Here is a 17,515-nt window from a genome sequence, read left to right as displayed (position 1 = left end):
AGCCCTCAAAAGGCACAGGGTAGTCCCAACCAGAAACACCAGGCCATGGACAGGCAAGGGAAGAACCTAGACAGGTCAGAGCCATGGAGCCCAGCATGACTATCCTCTGGCTTCCCTTTGCATCTGAAAATGAACCAAAGCTCTTACTCTGCCTTCGAGGCCCTCTGACCAGTCCTGTGGTCTTGCTCACCTCCTGACCCTCCGCATCACTCTCCATGCTGCAGCCCCCTGGCCTTCTGCTGCTAAATGAACACCACGCCCCCTGGGTCCCAGGGCCTCTGTGTTGGCTCCTCCTCCCCGGGATCACTCCTTGCCCACTCCTTCCTGTCCCTCAGTCTCAGCTCATGTGTCACCTTCTCAAAAAAGTCAGTCACCTCCCTGTCCACCTCACTGTTACCACCCTCTATCAGGTCAGTTGCCCTTGTTTGTTTTCTTATTTGTTTGTTTATTTGTTTGTTTAGTGTTTCTCACACTCAATTATCAGCTCCAAGGACCTTGGCTCTGTTCCTCATTCTACCCCAGCTCCTGGAATAAGAGTGGAATACACTGTGGATGGCCATTGGTGTCAGATGCTCCATGTGCAGCGCATTATTTCACTTCTCTCGGTACAGGCTCCTCGCCTGTCAGAAGGAGGTCAGGAGCCCCCCTGTGGGTCGCTCTGGGTGAAATCATAGTGCTCTGAAACTCCTTGGCCCATGGCACCTGTTGCACAGATGTGGAGCGGTTTTACAAGAGAGGCATGGTGCCAGCAGCCCACCTGCTCTGAGCCCGGCTCCCTGGGCTCTGGCTGGCGCCCTCCCACACATCCTCTATGAGTGGAGAGAGACCGAGCTCTGAGAATGAGTGTCAGTTCTGGCTGCAAACTCTCTAGCCTGTATCCCAGCTGTAACAAGTCACCTCAACCTAACAGTTCCACTGGAACCTTAAACTCATCCCATCCCGTAGAAACCCACTGCCCATCCTTCGCTGCCCCTCCTTGCTCCTCGCTCATCGGAACCAGCAGACAAAGGTTGAAGGAGTGATACATTGCGAAGTATCTCATAAGAAAGTTGTAAAACTTGAACTAAAACTGAAACCGTTAGCTGCCCAAGGCATTGTCCGTGAACAGAGGAGGACAGCTGGGTTCTCCCTGGAGCGTCTTGGCTGTTCTGGAAGCTCTGGAGCAGAGAGACTAGAGGAGCAGCCATGGCCAGCCTTCTGGGGACTCCTCAAGGTTCCCCTGGCATTGGACACAGCACCGGGGCCTGAGGCCCTGTATCAGTTTCCTGCAGCTGCTGTAACAAACCACCGTACACGTGGAGCTGAAAACAGCACACATTTAATATTTCGCAGCTCTGGATGGCAGGTGCGGGAAATGGCATCATGGGATTAAAATCAGGTAGTCGCAGGGCTGTCTCCTTCTGGAGGTTTTAGGGGAGAATCGTTCCCTTGCCTCGTCCAGCTTCTGGACCACGTGCATGCCTGCCACAGCCCCTTTCCATCTTTAAAGTTAGCAGCACCGCCTCTTCCCATCTCTCTCTGACTCTTGCCCTCCTGCCTCCCTCTTATGAGGACCCCGTGAGACATTGCCCATCCACCCCCCCGCCCCATAATCCAGGATGGTCTCCCTATCTCAAGACCTTTAACTTACTCCCAGTCCCTTTGCCTTGTAAGGTAACATATTCCCAGGTGCTGGGGGTCAGGAGGTGACATCGCTGAAGAGCATCGCTCTGCCTACCACTGGCCCCGAGCAGATGGGCCTGCTTTGGGGGCCCCAGGCTGGACCTCTGCCTGCTGCCTTCCTACCGACTCTGTTCAAAGTAGAACTCAGTGCGGGCGGAGGGTTCAGTCTCCTCGGCCAGTCGAACCGGCTGCTGGGGCTCAGCTGGGCCACAGAGAAACCAGCCCGGCCAGGCTGCAGCCTCGAGCCTGAAGGCGGAGCCCAGGCTTCTCTGGAAGAAGGTGAAGTGTGTGGCCTGCTCGCCGGCCTTGTACAGGTCCTCGATGCTCACATCCTGTGGGGGAAAGCAGCCGGCTGTAGGGTGAGGCTGTGGAGGAGGCCAGGGCGGGACTGGGCAGGGAGGGTCTTTACTGGGAACGGCCTCCTGAGGGCTATGGGGGTTAAGGGTCTTGGCACTGGGTGCAGAGGGAGATGGCAGAAACCTGCTGGAGAGGGACATGTGGACCTGGCAGGGCACCCACAGGTGGGAGCAGAGATGCCAGAGTGACCTGGAGGACAGGCGGCTTTGCAGGGTCCCCTAGAACAGGACGTGTCTCACCTCCAGCTTCAGGGCAGGCCCCTCCCCTGTCTCCACACAGGCCAGGCAGCGCCTGCCTCCCTGGATCCCCAGGAAGATGGGAAGTTGGGTGCGGTCCAGGCCTCTGTTGGGAAGTATGCAGATCTTCTCTGGGAAGGAAGAGAGGAGAGTGCCAGGGCTTGAGCCGACCCACATCACAAGCTCTGGATGAGCCTCGTTTGGGCAGGAACTGGACCAGGGCCCAGCAGGATGAACTGGGACGACTTCAGGGTTATGCCCTCTTACTAGGAGGGGTCTCAGTTGTTCCCTGTCTCTTCTCACTGTCTCCAGAGGCAGGAGGGCAGGGAGAACATGTGGCAGATGGAGCCTGGGCGGGTTCCAGCAGCGGAGGCTCAGGGCTCACCTGCACAGCAGTTGTCCGCATCAGGGTCTCCCACCAGGAGCTGGTCGCCTCTTATGTACAGAGCCTTCTGGTCGGCATCCTTAATTCTGGAACAGATGGCAATGCTGATGGCACCGCTGAGCCCCAACCCTACAATCTGATTACATACTAAGTATCTGGGGGTTTTCTCCTCCTACAGGTGAGAAGGGGCAGATAAGGACCAGGTCATCTTAAGGCAGAAAGGCCTTCTGGATCTCGTCAGAGGCTGCACCTCCTCCCTTTACAAGGCTTGGGCTCTGTCAGGCCTTCAGGGCATTGAGGAGAGCGGGTGCCATCTCACTGTGCGGGTAGAGAAGTTTCTGGACGATGTAGCCCTTTTCCCCTGCCTTCTGGAGAAATCTCCTCAGGTGTCTCTTGAATACAGTGAGTCTTCTCCTGGGTTTTCTGGGCCTGCCTCAGTTCTTCACAGAGGTTTATTCTCTTATTGAAGGAATCAATTGAGTGTATATTGAAGTTGATTTGCTTTTCAAATATTTAAACACTTTTTAATAGAAGAAAATCCATAAATTGGGGAAATAATTTTCTATGTGATGGTAAATAAGGTCCCCTGTACCGAGCAGGTGAACTCTGGGGCACCCATGTTACGGGTGCCAAGTAAGGAGGTCAGCAGAAAGCTGGAGCGGCCTGATGACAGCCACTGGGCTTGGCCGTGGTGGCGATGCTGGGCCTGGGCGGGTGACTGTGCCTGGGGCTGAGAAACTGCGCTGAGCGAGCGTGTGCAACCTCAAAGCCGTGCGGCCATTAGCTCAGTCGCCTGGCTGGTTTCAGAGACGTTTGTCAGCCACTCTCAGGCCGGAGCAGCCTCCTTACTTTCCAGGGCAGAGGCTCAGGGCCAACGCCGCTGCCTCCAGGAGAGCTTCCTTTCTCAGTAACAGCTCATCACAACACCCTTAGCTAATGACTGTGTTTAAGGCAAGTTCACTTACACAATAAAAAAATAAGCATCTGAGGATCCTGGGCTTGCCAACTGGTCCTCCAAGGCAGTATGCAATGCGCCCGCCGGCAAGAGTCTATTTGGAGACCTGAACCCAAGCCAGATACCCCAAGGTAGGCACCTGTCTTGTCATTTGCATGTTTTGTGCATGTGTCTCGCCTTCCAGCCGCGCCGTGACTTCCTGGGGCCCTGACTGGCTCATGTCGGGACAGGATGGCCATGCGGGAGCTGAGGACAGGCACCCCAGCGGCCAGTGTATTTTATTCATTACATCCCATCACCTTCCCTAAGGGCCGGAGGTAATTTACATAAAAAGTCATGGACAGTAAAGAGTAAAGTGTAAGTGAACACCCAAATGTCAAACAAGATAAAATGCAAGCAAGATACAGAAACCCGGGTTAGGAGTGAGGCCACAGAGGCCAGCATAGAGCGGTGTTGTCCCTGAGACGCAGAATGGTCCCTGAGCTTTCAGAGGGAGGATGGAGCAGCACAGAGAGTGTGCAGTCTGGGCCCTGGCTCTGGGTGACATCCAGGAATTTGTTTAACTTCTGAGCTTGTTTCTCGATCTGTAAAATGGGCTTAGTAACAACCTCTCATCGATTTCTTAGGATGGAGACAAGGCAGTACATGGCTGGCATCTTGCAGATGCTCAGGAAAGAGACTGTTGTTATCGGGGTGGCGATCACACTTAATTACAGGGCATTTGAGGTTTCTAGGGTAAGAAGGAGGCTTGCCCTTCTGCTTCGGCCTCTTTCCTCTCCCGCGTCATCCCCAGGCTCCTGACAAAGAAAGGGAGGACTTACATGTAGTATCTTGCCATGGGGAGGGAGCACATTCCTGCAATCCCAGGTGAATGGTCCTTGTTAAGGGAAAAGAGAGAAGGGCTGTCAGAGGAGGCAGTGGAGCTGGGGGCAGACACCCCATGAGCCCCAAATCCCCAGTCACAGGGTGGAAGGTCCCACCAGGCCGCTGTTCCGTAACTGGCCCCCCGAGTCCACCGAGGTCTCCCTAGCCCTGTACACTCCAGGCAGCACTGGCCCCTCTCATTTGGGCATCTGGGAACAGGTCGAGCTGGCTGGGGTGTGAGCTTGAGAACGTGCCCTGGTGCCAGCCCTGCGAAATCAGAGAATACGCTCCCCAAATGGTTTCTCCAGGAGCACTTCCCATGGCTGAGCCTGGGGGGGGGGGGGGGGGGTGGGAAGAGGGCTGGAGCGTCAGAGCTTGAGGATGGGCTCCCTGGAACCTTGCCCCACTTCCCAAGGACATAGTCACCACAGCTGCCCTCCCCCACCGAGCAGGAGGTGCGGACCCCGCCCTGCAGAGTGAGACAGCTTGTTCCCAGGGACTGGTCGCCTTACCCAGACTGTGGAAGAGAGACCATCCAAACCCTGACCTGACCAGCTCCCGCAACGACACCACGTGGAAACAGGACAGGCTCGAGGTAGAGACACTTGTGTTTTTGAGGATGAGTGATCGAAACTGAAGCCAGTGTCCCCATATAAACCCCAGACCACAAAGCCTCTCCTTTCAGCCAGGTTATCTGCCCCAGAACTTTGCCCTAACGTGACCTTCCAAAGGGCTGGTCTGGAATCTAGCTTGAAAAGAACCAGAGCAAATCAGGTCCTGAGTGTGGTAAGAGTTAGAAAATAGCCCAGAAAAGCAAAATGCAAGGATGGCTAGGGCTGAGGTGTACCGAGCAGGTAAGATTCTCACCAAGAAGGGGAAAGGGAAGAAATAAGGTAGGAGAGCAGAAAATAGAGGGGGTGGGAGAAGAAAGGCGGTAGAAAGGAGCAAGGCTCAGAGAGGGAGAGGGAGGCACTGAGGCTGCGTGGAGGCAGATGAGAGGACAGGTTGATGCTGATGGCGGGCTCAGCCAAATCAGCAGCACCGAGCTCCTAGGCCTGCATGTTAGAAGGAGGTGGGGCCGAGACAGCTTTAGTGCTGGATCTGCCTCAGTCCATTGGACAGCCCATTTCCTGTCTCTGGGCTTTGCAGTCAGAGTGAGGGTTGGTGGGAGTAAAGGATAAGAGGGCACTGGGCAGGACTGCAAATTCTGGGTGATATTGGTGATGTGATCAAAGCATTAAAGAAGTCTTCGTGCTTGGCAAGTTCATCCATTGCTCTTATTCTAATGAAACATAAGAGATTGCCCAAACATGCAATCACAAAGATCTTCACTACATCACTTTTCACAATAGCAGGAAGTTAGAAATACTCTAAATCTATACTAATAAAGAATAATATGCTAATTGGACCAGGTCGACTGGACGTCTAACTTCCGGACAAAGCCATGGTGGTGGGGGCTGAGGCAGAGGTGGTTAGGGGCGATCAGGCCAGCAGGGGAGCAGTTAGGGGGTGACCAGGCCAGCAGGGGGGCAGTTAGGGGGCAATCAGGCTGGCAAGCAGAGGCAGTTAGGGGTGATCAGGCTGGCAAGCAGAGGCAGTTAGGGGCAATCAGGCAGGCAGGCAGGAGAGCAGTTAGGAGCCAGCAGTCCCAGATTGTGAGAGGGATGTCCAACTGCCAGTTTAGGCCCCATCCCCCTAACTGCTCCCCCCCCTCCCGTGCATGAATTTCATGCACTGGGCCTCTAGTGTTCAATAATAGGCCATTGGTTTAAAAATTATGGCAATCTAGTAAATAAGAAAGTATGTGTACATTAAATACGATATTGTAGGAGATTTTATTACATAAAAATGTTCCAAATATACCAAGTGAAAAGTGCAGAATAAAAATAATGCATAAGTTATGATTCCACTGAAATCCACAAGCATTCAAAGACACAGAAGCAAAGGAGCCCACATCACTATAGCACTGACCTGCAGTAGCATGAGTGATTTTTATTTTTTTAAGATGTTAACATTCTTCCTATATAAATATGAATTTTAGTTTTAATATAAAGTAAGTTTTAAATTTTTTTTAATCCTCACCCTAGGATTTTTTTCATTGATATTTTTAGAGAGAGTGGAAGGGAAGGGGAGAGACAGAGAGAGAGACAGAAACATTGATTGGTTGGACCCCAACCTGGGTCCAGGGATTGAGCCTGCAACCAAGGTTCGTGCCCTTGACCAGAATCTAACCTGGGACCCTTCAGTCCAATGTTTTAATTTTTTTAAGTGAGGCGTTCAGATAAAGTCACTGGCTCCCAAAAGTGCCTGCCCATTGAGTCACCTGGGGGTTCTTGATGAGTCTTTCCTGAGCTTGGCGTGATCCCAGTGATCAGCCAGGCTTGGACCGCTAGGCTAGCTCAGTTCTCTCTCTGGTGAACATGTAATTCATTTGCAGCTATTGCTAAAAGCAGATTCTGATTCCCTTGGTCTGGGGTGGGACCTAAGACTCTGCATTTCAAACTCACAACCAAGGGACAATGCTGCTGGTCCCTAAGCCACACTTTGAGTAGCAAAGACGGGAAGATCCCCCAGCCTAGAGAGGCCCACAGCAGCATGGCCTCGACGAAGCCCACCTGACGCTGTGCTCTCTCAGCCAAACTCCGGGGGATCCTTTGGTTATGGCAGCAGAAGTATGCGCATCCAGGTAGCTGTGCCGTGGTCTGGCTGAGGCAGACCCAGTGGAAGGCCCTATGTGAAGCTGGACCAGCAAGACTCCCACAGTCAGTATCAGCTCAAAGAATGGGCAGAAATTCAGGGCAGCTGAATCTCCTGAAGCCCCAGAAGCCTCCAGGCCTGGCATAGCCCCAAATCCCAGTGTCTCCCCTACAGGCTCCCACATCAGCCCCTGCCTGAGTCCTGGCTACACTGTGATGGAGTGAGGAGGAGGGAGAAGTTCATGTCTAGTCCATCAGGGAGCCCAGGGGCTCGGTCCCTCCCAGTGTGCCACACACTCCATCCCCAGAGCCTTTCCTTCTCTTTTGCCCCCAAGTGGCCTTTCACTGGACTTTGTCCTGTACCCCTCCCTGAACACCATCTCTGGCTGTCACAGAGCTCATCAGTCCTCCTGTCCTGGATCACATACCAACACCAAATAGACCCTGACATCCTCCACGCTATTTGCACACCATTCCCATCCTATCTGCTCCTCCGTCTCCTACACATGAATATGTTTTCTAAGACGCACATTAGCTTCTGTGGCACCAAATCTAGACTCTTTCTCAATCCTCTGATAGTTAGCTACTGCCCCTGGGGACCCTTGGTGTTGACTGCCTCCCTTCACACCTCTCCACGTCCTCTTCTCAGACGTTGTAGAGTCTCCCTTCCTTCAGGAGTGTCCCTAACACTGGAAGCCACAGTCAAAGTCCTAAGCCCTTCTCTTTCATTTCCCAGAGAGTTTCAATTCACCCGTTTCCATAACTGCAATGATCATGTTAGTTTACACCCCCAAGTCCAGGCTGAACACCCCAGTTTATCTCCAGCAGCTACAGGACACCCCCTTCTGGACATCTTGCCATCACATCCAACCAAATATCTCTAAGGTCAAATTGATCATCTCCTGCCCACCACTCCCAGCCATTCTCCCTCCCAATTTCATTTCTCCCACCTACAAAATCTTCCTCCAACTAGTGAGATTCAAAAACCTGAGGGTCATTGACCATTTCTCCCACATCTCCTGACTCTATGTTTGATTTATCAACAAATTCTGATAGATTATTCTTTAAAATGTAACTTTGTTTTCTTAACAGCCATTAGACCTTGCCTGTATTCCTGGTTTTTCAATCCAGGAATCAAGACCAACATAGACCAACAATCCAGACCAACATAGACTCATCTTTTAAGCACTGCTCTCACACATCCCCACCCAGCTCTGCAATCCACAGTGGCTGCCCTTTCACCACCCTCTGGCCCAGATCTACTTGTATGAGCATGTCTCACTTCTCCGTGGACACTGAGCCATCCCTCCAAGCATATGACTTCTTCCTACCTCCCAATGGGCACACTCAGGGCTGTCTTTGCTTCCCCTGCCTCAAAAGTCATTCCTCCTCACTGCTGTCCACTATGACCTATGGCATTAGGGTCACTGAACATGGAATCATTATCTATAGGTTAAATGTCTAGTTCTGCCAAATTAACTGGCAGCTAAAGTCATACAAGTTCACTTAACCGCAACCCTCAGTTTCAGCATCTATAAAATCATGAAGTTAGAGTATGTGGTTATTAAGAATCAGATCAAACTATCTATGATGCCATGACTCAGAGTTTAATAAATCTTTCCTTTACCATCGCACCCTACTCTGCATCCTATTAAATTTCACTATATTGTTTATTGTTCTAGCTACAGACATTTGTTTCCATTATAAAAATTAACACGATCTTGCAGCCATAAAGCATAGCTTATAGCTCCCTCCAACCTCCTCCTGACACAAATGGTGCTCATGGGCAGGACACAGAACCATGCAGCGAATTTAAATGACAAGGTGGGCTCAAGATCTAGTGCTGTTGCTCATTCGTATTCAACCTTGGGTAGTCCCCTTTGTCCTGGGCCTCCAACTTACTATCATTGGAATGAGAGGCTGGCCCAGGCAGTACTTTTAAAAACTAAGTTTTACACTGAATTTTTACACAGAAACTTGAAAGTAAAATGGGTAAAGGGGGCCTGCTTTTGCTGAGTCAAGGTGTGATGAAGACACCAGAACATGCGAGCATTGCCCTTGAGCACTAGAGTAGGCACTGGGGTATCTCTAAAGAGCCCAAACCTCACCAAGCACTACTGAACACCACTGGCCTAGAAAATTCCTCTGGCATTACATTCTAAAGTCTATAGTTCTAAATAATAGCATTACCTTGATTCAACTTAACCTATAGTTTCTCTTCCAATTCCTTCTATATTCCCTGGGACTTACCCAGCATCCCATGGTGTTCTGTGGATAGAACATCTTGTCATCCAGAGAGTTGCCAGGAGCAGTTAAGGAAGGGGCCAGATTGGGGATATGGATAGAAGGGAGAAGAAAATAGAGAGAACACTGCCTGCCCACCACTGACCTTCAGATCCTCGGTGCCTGGAACCACCAACTGACTTCTCCAGGGCACCTGCCTGGCTTTATACTGTCTGATCTGGTGGGTTGGGCCTTCAGCATCTTTAAAATTGGCTCCAGGATGGAGAAGAAGAACCTGGGGATTTCACAATGTCTACAGCAAGTATGGGTAATGAGAAGGTGGGGGGATTAATGAATGTTTGCAGAAGCCCAGCGCTGGGCCCCTGCTCATAGCTACTGTCATTGACACTGTTATTGGTGGTTTGGGCCACTAGATAAACAATGCTGGAGTCAGATGTCCTCATGTTGCCTTCCCTTTGGTACCCATGGGCTCCATTCCAGGCTTAAAGGTGGCAGAGGCAAGAGGAGTGAGTGCAAGGGGCCTAAGGGCAGAACGACCTCTGATGGCTGGATAGCTATCCACTCACAAGGTGCAGAACACTTAAGTGTAGTGTTCTCTGGGGACCAATGCCTTATTGTACTTCTTCATCTCAGGACATTTGCAAAGTTCCATGCAGGGCTCGGGGAGGAAGTGGGAGAGGTCAGTCTAACACCCAGATGCCTGCAGAATGAGACATAAGAGAAGATGGGCAGGAACAGGACCAGATTTCTGTTTTCTAAAGCCAGCAGTCATTCTTGACCCCCTCTCTCAATCTCGTGCCCCTCTGTGTAAATGGCCAGAGCATGGGGTATGATTCCAGGCAATCAGTGAATTCACACTGCTATGTGACAGACATTCATTACATGGTCCCTGTTAAGTAACTTTACAGTCCAGCTGAGGAGCTAAGTCATAAACACTTGAAAAGACAATTAAGAAGACCAGACTCCAATCTGTGGGGCAAGGGCATATTGTGTTGGAGACAATACAAATAAACAGTTTCCTTGAGTGAAAAACCAAATTTATTACATAATTTTAAGAGTCTTAGACATGACATAAGGGGTGCTACAGCATCCCTGAGTAATAAGCTAAGCAGGCTCTACTTCAATACCTCCAGGGCCAGAGACATCACAACCTCTTGGAGAAACTATAACAGTGTGTGTTGTCCTTATGGTTAAAATTTTCAGGCAAAATAGCTCTATCCATTCACTGGTCCTACTTGTGTGTTCTGGGATCACATAGAATGAGTGTGTTCTCCTACTGACAGGTCTTGGAGTGCTTGAGGAGGGCTCTTCCTGTACATCTTCTTCAGGATATGAGCCCTCAGCACCTCTGCTGCTCCCCTGAGACATGGTCTGGGACCCTCTCTGCTCTTCAGGACACACTATTGTCCTCAGTGATGACAACTGGCACAGACTACATATGTCATGGGTATATACCGCTGTAAATACTGGCCGAGTCTAGAGGGCTTGTGCTGAAATGGAAAAAATCTAAAACCATGAGACCTGTTTCATTTGAAAGTCATGATGCCAGGGCCTTTTCAATCAACATGTCAGCTTGTAACCAAAACCAAGGTTTGGCTATTTGGTGCCATGAAAGCCAAACTCGTGAAACAAGTGCTGGTGAAAAAGGAAAGAGGTTTATTCAAGTGCTAGTCACCTGAGAAGATGAGGGACTCTTGTCCATAGCCCATCCCAACATCTCAGTGCAGACAGCATTTGTATAAGGAGGGAGAAGGAAAGTAGAACAAAGAGATCAAGGAGATGGTGTTGAAAAGTCCTCTACATGCAGACCAGTACAGTCCATTCCAATAAGGATCTTGGTCAAGTGATGGTCTGGTGTGCATCATCCTGGTTTTGCATCATCCTGGTTTTACAGTTGAAGGTCAGGAACAACTGAAGGTTGGAGTCTGTATCTTCTAAAGTTAGTTCCTAGGATTCTTATACAAACATGCTGTTTATCTACAAGCAACATACTAGAGTCAGCATTTACAGAAACAATGTCAAAAGAATGGTGGGGTGGTTATAATTCCCCTGCTACATGCTCATCCCTGTTAAATCCCTCTTGAGTTTTATCATCCTACAAATGATAAAGAGCCACTTCAGGCTGTAGAAGCTTGAAGGGATTTCAGCTGCTCCCTGAGGGTGGAGCAGCTGAAATTTAGATGGAGGAGGAAAGAGAATGTGCCAGAGTAAGAAATGGCTTCCACATCCCACTCACTGGATTCCAATTGCCAAAGATTATGCAAGATACTTGGAAACAAGCTGATGCAGCCTTGACTTTGAGGTCAAATTAGGGACCAGAGACCCCAAGTCAGCTTACTACAATGAGGGGGAGGTCACATAGAGGAACACGTAAGACAATGTCAGAACAGATGACCAGGGGTCTCAATTCAGCAGAAGCTCCTCAGAAGAGGTGACAATTAGGGACCATGGCTGGGCCTGTGGGCACAGAGTGTGAGCTGGATCTACAGAAATAGCCTGGTGCCTGGAGCCATGTTCTCAGCACTCAGGCCTGGGAGGCTGTGGCTGAAGGTCTAGGAGGCAGACCCTCTGGCCTGGTCACCCCTTGTTAGTCCTCAGTGAAACCATGCTGGTCTGACAGGTGAGGAGCAGGTGCAACACCTGGCTCAGATTTGAACCCCTCCCTGGCCTCTGCTCTCATCCCCAGGGTTTAGGTGGGAACACTGGGGTCACAGTCCTGGCACGCATGGCTGGAGGTACAAAGGTAGTCAAGGAAGAACTAAAACTTGCAGAAACAGAATATTTGGCAAATTTTATACGATCAACTTTTAAATAGAACGTTTAAGGATGTAAAGGGGCCAACATTCACTTTGAGAAGGAAAATGAAAATATTGGAGAAAATCGCAATCATAGTAAAATAAATGCATTTACTTCTCTTCCCTGTGTATTAGTCATCTATTGCTGCCTGACAAGTGACCCCCAAAACGTAGTCACTTAAAGCACCAGATATTTATCTTCTTGCTTGGTCTTGGGGGAGGGGGGGGTGCCTACAGCAGCTTGGCTGTGTCACTATCCTCCCAGGTTGCAGTCAGCAGCGTCATGGCTGCCTGACCAGGGCTGGAGGGGCCATTTCCACGCTCCACGTAGCTCTTGGCAAGAGGCTTCATTTTTCACCACTCGGGTCTCTATTGGCTGCTTACAACATGCAGCTGCTTCCCCAGCTCAAGGGAACAAGGAAATGAGAGAGAACAACGTAGAAGCGGTGGGAGTTTCAGAAGTGGCACCGCGTTCCTTCTGCCATATTCTACTGGTCACAGAGAGGGCTGGTGCAATGTGGGAGGGGACGCAGTGTGTGGACCCCAGGAGACTGGACTGTTCATTCTCCAGGGCTGCCATGACCAATTGCCACAGACTTGGTGGCTTAAAACACCAGGGAAGTGCTCTCTCTCAGCTGGGGAGACTGGCAGGACAATACCTCCTCCTTGTGGGTGCCTCGGCCAAGGCGCTCCTGCCTTATTGTAGCTCAACTCCAGTCTCTGCCTCAGTCTCCACACGGCCTTCTTCCCTGGGCCTCCTGTTCTTACCAGGACAGCAGGCATATTGGGTGAGGGGCCCATCCAATACAGCATGGCCTCAACCAATTGCACCTGCAAAGGCCCTATCTCCAAATAAGGGCACAGTCTGAGGTTCCCAGAAGGACACGAATTTAGGGGGACATACTCAACCAGCACTGGAGACCCTGGGAGGCTGAATCCCATACCCTGAAATCTCAGGGACTGTGGCCACTCCCGGTCAAAGTGCAGGGTGTTCTCTCTGTCGGTTCCCTCCCCAGGAGACTCCAGCCACAGGCACCCACCAGGCCCTCCTTCCCAGCCTGCCGAGATCTGACTCTCACTGCTGCCGACCAAAGCAGCAGAGGGCAACCACCCGATCTCACTCCCGGGAAGTGGGAGCCGAGGACAACTAGAAATGATGTCTGCTCTGCTCACCTCGAAATTAATTCTTCTGATCATGACACAGATAATCCATCTTCAGTGTAGAACAATTAGAATATACAAATAAACAAAAGAACAACAACAAGAGTGTCACTTAATACCAACAGCCTGACATTGCTAAAATTGAAGTAAATTCTTGAAGACTTTTTCCTATATTTTTAATTAAATATGTATTTTTAATTAAAATGGAATTATAAGCTACGCCACTGTGTAACTTGCTCTTCTCGCTTACTGTGTCGAGAGCATCTCCATGTGAACAGATACCAGCATCTTGGATTTTAATTGTACCTTGGGTTTCAAAAGTAGTGACTGCCTGCCCATCCTCAGTCTTCCGAGCTGGAGCCACGCCCTTGGGCACCACCACCCTGCTAGGCCCATGGTGAGAGCGTGATGGTGGGGATGGAGAAGGCATATATGATGGCAGCTCAATTAAGGGAAGGGGAAGGAACTGGGCCTTGGGTCCCTAACCCTTGACCCTGCACAGGGGTGGTGATGGGACCCCATGTGGGCAGCTGGTGGCCCTAATAGGCTCAAGTTGGGACGGGGCTGGCCTGTGGGGTTCAGGGGCACTGGGAAGCATGAGGATTCCCACCACTCCCCTTTTTTACCTCGTGTCATTTTTGAAAGGTTCCACACCTGGAGCGCCACCCAGCGGGGAAAGAAATGGAACTAATCGCCAAATCTAGAAGGATTTACCCAAACTGGGAACTAGGAGAAGGGAGAGTGGCCATGTGCCGAGTCAATCAAGTGGGGGCCCAAGAACAGAGGAGCGGGGTCGCCTGGCCCTCCTCCTCCTCCTCCACTCACCCCTGCGGGCTCTGCCCCGGGGTCCTGGGAGGTGGGTTGCCCTAGTCACATTGCTGGAAGTAGAAGTCCATGATGGGGTGGTCCCAGCTGGCATCTCCCGGGAGCTGGCTGAGCCTAAGAGGCTGGTCCGCTTCCGGCACCGTGCAGAGGAACCAGCCCGGGAAGGCAGCCGATTCGAACCTGGAGGTGAGCCCCGTGTCCCGCCTGTAGAAGGTGAAGCCTCTGGAATCCTTGGGGCTGCGGTAGAGCTCCATAATGTCCACTGGCTGCAGGCAGAGGGCACGGCAGGCGAGGGGTGTGAGTGGAGCGACCAGGAGGACTGGGACAAGGGCTTGGGACACAGGGCAATAACAGAACCTGGTGGGAGAGGCGCTCAGGAGCCCAGCTCCAGGGGTCCAGCATCGGCTGCTCAGGGGAGCCCACAGGACTCACCTCTAGTTTCAGAGTCGGTTCCTGCCCCATCCCACATGACAGGCACTGGCTCCCTCCCTGGACGCCCAGGATGACTGGAGAAAGGCTGTCGTCCAGAAACCGATTGGGGACAACACTGATCTCCTCTCCTAGAGGAAGGAAGCCAGATGCAGAGGCCTTGCCTACCTTCCCTCCCACTTCCCCTCCCACGTCGTGGACTTTGGGGAGCAGGTCTCTGTGAGGCGTGCTGTCCCCAGGCTCAGCAGCTGTCCTGTGGGGAAAGGTGCTCGCCTGCCAGCTGGCCTGAAGACATCAAGGTACACAGCACATCCCATACCAACACCCACCCTCTTGCCCACGATCAAATCCTCAAGCCTCCACCAGCCCTCACAGGACATCTGACCTCCCCCTTTAATGCCCTTCCACACTCAGCCTCTCCTCAGTGACTTGGGCATCTTTCTACCCCCAGTGAGATTCCCAAGAACAGGAGAGGGTCTCAGTCCTCTGTGCCATTCCCCCCACATGCACACACGTGTGCACACAGGCACTCAGAGATACATGTGCATGCACACACACAGCCTCGCAGAGGGTCTGCCTGGCCCCAGGCCCAGGGAGTGTGTCCCAGGCTGGCAGGTGAGGGCTGTTGCAGAGAGAAGGGCCTGCTGCTCGCAGTGTGTGGCACAGAATGAGTAAGCACCAAGCCAGGGGTGCCACCAGCTCTCAGGGTCTTGCCACTCTGAGTGACCAGGGGTCCCCTGGCACAGAGAGCACCCAGGGCAAAGGGACAGAAACCCACCCCCTACGGGAATGAAGGCCCAGGGAGCCCTCCTGGTCCTCCCAGCACTGCTCCCAGGGAAAGGATGTGTGGCCTAAGTCCAGCTGTGAGGGCAGGACAAAGCATTCGTCTTGGAAAACAGTCCCACCTTTGCACAGCGGTGCCCAGTGGCACTGGGACACGTGTCTGGCGTTGCAGGGAGGTGGCACTCTTTTTGTCCTTGCGAGGAGCCTGGCTTCAGGATGCCCTGGCTACTGTGTCAGGCCTGGGTCTCACAAGGCCATTCTAAGCCTTCCCAGCCCCTCCCCTCAGAGCAGAGCCCTAGGGAAGAAGGGTCTGTGGCCACCCACCTTTCACGGCCTTCCCTGCATGCACCCCACCGGCCAGCAGCTGGTTATCCTGCAGATAAAGCACCTTCAATGCTGCATCCTTCATTCTGGAACATCAGGACAATGACACTCAGTCAGGGAAGGGGGGGGGGGGTTGTCCAGCTTGCCTGGCTCCAGAGTCCCCCAGTGCCAGGCACTGTCCCTCTCTGCCCACTGTGCCAAAGGAATGGCACGACCTTCTTCCAACCCCACTGGCCCCACAGCCTCCCACTGAGTCTGGGGTTCTCTCCTTCACCCTATTCAGTCTTTCCTACACCAAGCAGCCCCTCGTGTGTCATGTTGGAAAGTCAGAGTCCCGGGTCCCCATCCTGCTCCTGCTCCACCACCACGGTTGCTGATTCACAGCAGACAAGCCGCTCGCCCTTGGGTCCGGTCTGCCCATCACAAGCTAAGACGGTGAGTTAGACATGCCCGGGTTCTCCCAGATGAAATCCCGACCTCAGTCATCACTGAAGACATCAGGGGCTTCTGCTCAGACACAGATGCCCTGCTACCGTCAGAATGTCTTTACATGTAAAATGCTTTCCTTTTCCTTTTCACATGTGGTTCTCATCTGTGAGCTCAGCTGATTATCTGGTGTCCTGGGAAGTGAAGGTGTGTCCAGCAGGGGTTCCCCAGACATCACGTGGAATAAAGTGCAGCGTGTACACCTGGCTCGGTATCGGCTAAATATGGACAAATCTCTGCCTCAAAGTTCCTCAGGTGCTTCCCCTCATAAGGAACCATAAGGAGCATGTCCCACCCTCACTTTACGGGGGAGCCCCCCGTGTACAGCGGCTCGCAGGACTGGGCTCCACGGAACACACTTTGGGAAAAGCTGTCGAGGCTCTGAGTGCAGTGAGAGCGAGGACAAGTGTCATTCACGCTCCGATGTCCAGAGCATGGCCGAAGGCCCGGTCAGCGCACCCCCGAGGGCAGACAGGCTGCCTGACAGTCGTCTTGTTGCTGTGGTTGTTTTGTCCTGAAAGCAGCAGGGACAGTGGGGCAGGGGCCAGGGATGCCAGGCCACGCACTGGGCATGACAGCAGGGCTCAGGCGGTCTCCTGATTTCCTCTCAATATGGACGCAGGAGGCTGCAGCTCCACACAGGGAGCCCCCTGTCCCTCTGCCCACAGAGGAGCCCCCTGAGGGACTGCCCGATGTGTCTTAGGCAGCGGGGCGCTGTTCCCAATGGCCCACTGCCCACCTCACGTGGGGAGCTGGAGCTCCACTGGGCCAGGCCCGTCTCTCCCGGAAAAGGCTGGACAGCAGGCACCTGCGCTGTCCCCTAGGACACGGCCAGCCCCGAGGCTCAGATACTCACCGGAAGCACAGGGCCCCGCTCAGAACCATCCTGCCCTTCAGCGTGCAGAGCAGACGTCCTGTCGTGAAATAACTGGTGTTAGGAGGAGACAGGCTGAGCTGGCAGGGGCCTGGGGAGCAGGCAGCCTCCGACCTCCAGCATGTGAGCAGCCCCCACAGAGCAGGGGATCCTGGTCTGGGGTCAGGAGAGAACCCCAGTCCTGCTGGGAGGATGGACTGGGCTCCCGAGGACACCTGAGAGCACTCCCTTCTCCCGCGGAGCCACCGTGTCTGCCTGCTCTTGTGGGGACCAGGGCAGCACGGATGCCTTGCCTTTAATAACATGCCAGGGAGGGGCCTGAAACTGCCCCAGACAGGATGAGCAGGGTTCCCCACATGGCTTCACACCCCCCTCTCTCTCCCAGGGAAGGAAAGTTCTGGAGACCGTCTTCCTCCCAGCAATTCTGAACATTTCCGGG

General features: G+C 52.6%; 2 protein-coding genes across 4 annotated transcripts; both read right to left on the bottom strand.

The window, feature by feature from the left end:
• Positions 1–1,302: 1,302 nt before the first annotated feature.
• Positions 1,303–9,593, bottom strand: IL1F10 (interleukin 1 family member 10). Its single transcript, XM_036311672.1, has 5 exons — positions 9,545–9,593; positions 4,417–4,472; positions 2,641–2,726; positions 2,259–2,386; positions 1,303–1,994 (listed from the first exon to the last, which is right to left on the bottom strand). Exons 2-5 carry the CDS (start codon positions 4,446–4,448, stop codon positions 1,782–1,784), a joined length of 459 nt encoding a protein of 152 aa, XP_036167565.1. The 5' UTR covers positions 4,449–4,472; positions 9,545–9,593; the 3' UTR covers positions 1,303–1,781.
• Positions 9,594–11,032: 1,439 nt separating this feature from the next.
• Positions 11,033–17,356, bottom strand: IL36RN (interleukin 36 receptor antagonist). Of its 3 annotated transcripts, XR_004968037.1 has the most exons (7): positions 17,292–17,355; positions 17,059–17,116; positions 15,717–15,802; positions 14,613–14,740; positions 14,181–14,446; positions 13,368–13,407; positions 11,033–11,376 (listed from the first exon to the last, which is right to left on the bottom strand). XR_004968037.1 is itself a non-coding variant. In XM_036311661.1 (6 exons), the coding sequence occupies exons 2-5, from the start codon at positions 17,085–17,087 to the stop codon at positions 14,222–14,224; spliced, it is 468 nt and encodes a 155-aa protein (XP_036167554.1). In that variant the 5' UTR covers positions 17,088–17,116; positions 17,292–17,356; the 3' UTR covers positions 11,033–11,376; positions 14,181–14,221. The 3 variants fall into 3 exon arrangements, 2 of the variants coding, with proteins under 2 accessions (XP_036167554.1, XP_036167553.1); XM_036311661.1 differs by lacking the exon at positions 13,368–13,407 and having other exon boundaries at positions 17,292–17,356; XM_036311660.1 differs by lacking the exons at positions 11,033–11,376; positions 13,368–13,407 and having other exon boundaries at positions 13,515–14,446.
• Positions 17,357–17,515: the final 159 nt, after the last annotated feature.

The sequence above is a fragment of the Myotis myotis genome, unplaced genomic scaffold (genome assembly GCF_014108235.1).
Source record: "Myotis myotis isolate mMyoMyo1 unplaced genomic scaffold, mMyoMyo1.p scaffold_m19_p_59, whole genome shotgun sequence".
Taxonomy (NCBI): Eukaryota; Metazoa; Chordata; class Mammalia; order Chiroptera; family Vespertilionidae; genus Myotis; species Myotis myotis.
Note: the sequence above shows the minus strand (reverse complement) of the source record. Positions and strands in the feature narration are given on the sequence as shown.

Coding starts and splice junctions, on each gene's coding strand:
- IL1F10 (XM_036311672.1), bottom strand. CDS start 4,448: ATGTGCTCCCTCCCCATGGCAAGATACTACAT. Junction 2,727..4,416: donor CCCATGGCAAGATACTACAT/GTAAGTCCTCCC, acceptor CATCTGTTCCAG/AATTAAGGATGCCGACCAGA. Junction 2,387..2,640: donor TGCGGACAACTGCTGTGCAG/GTGAGCCCTGAG, acceptor CTTCCTTCCCAG/AGAAGATCTGCATACTTCCC.
- IL36RN (XM_036311661.1), bottom strand. CDS start 17,087: ATGGTTCTGAGCGGGGCCCTGTGCTTCCG. Junction 14,741..15,716: donor TGCAGGGAAGGCCGTGAAAG/GTGGGTGGCCAC, acceptor TCCTTCCTCTAG/GAGAGGAGATCAGTGTTGTC. Junction 14,447..14,612: donor AACCGACTCTGAAACTAGAG/GTGAGTCCTGTG, acceptor CTCTGCCTGCAG/CCAGTGGACATTATGGAGCT.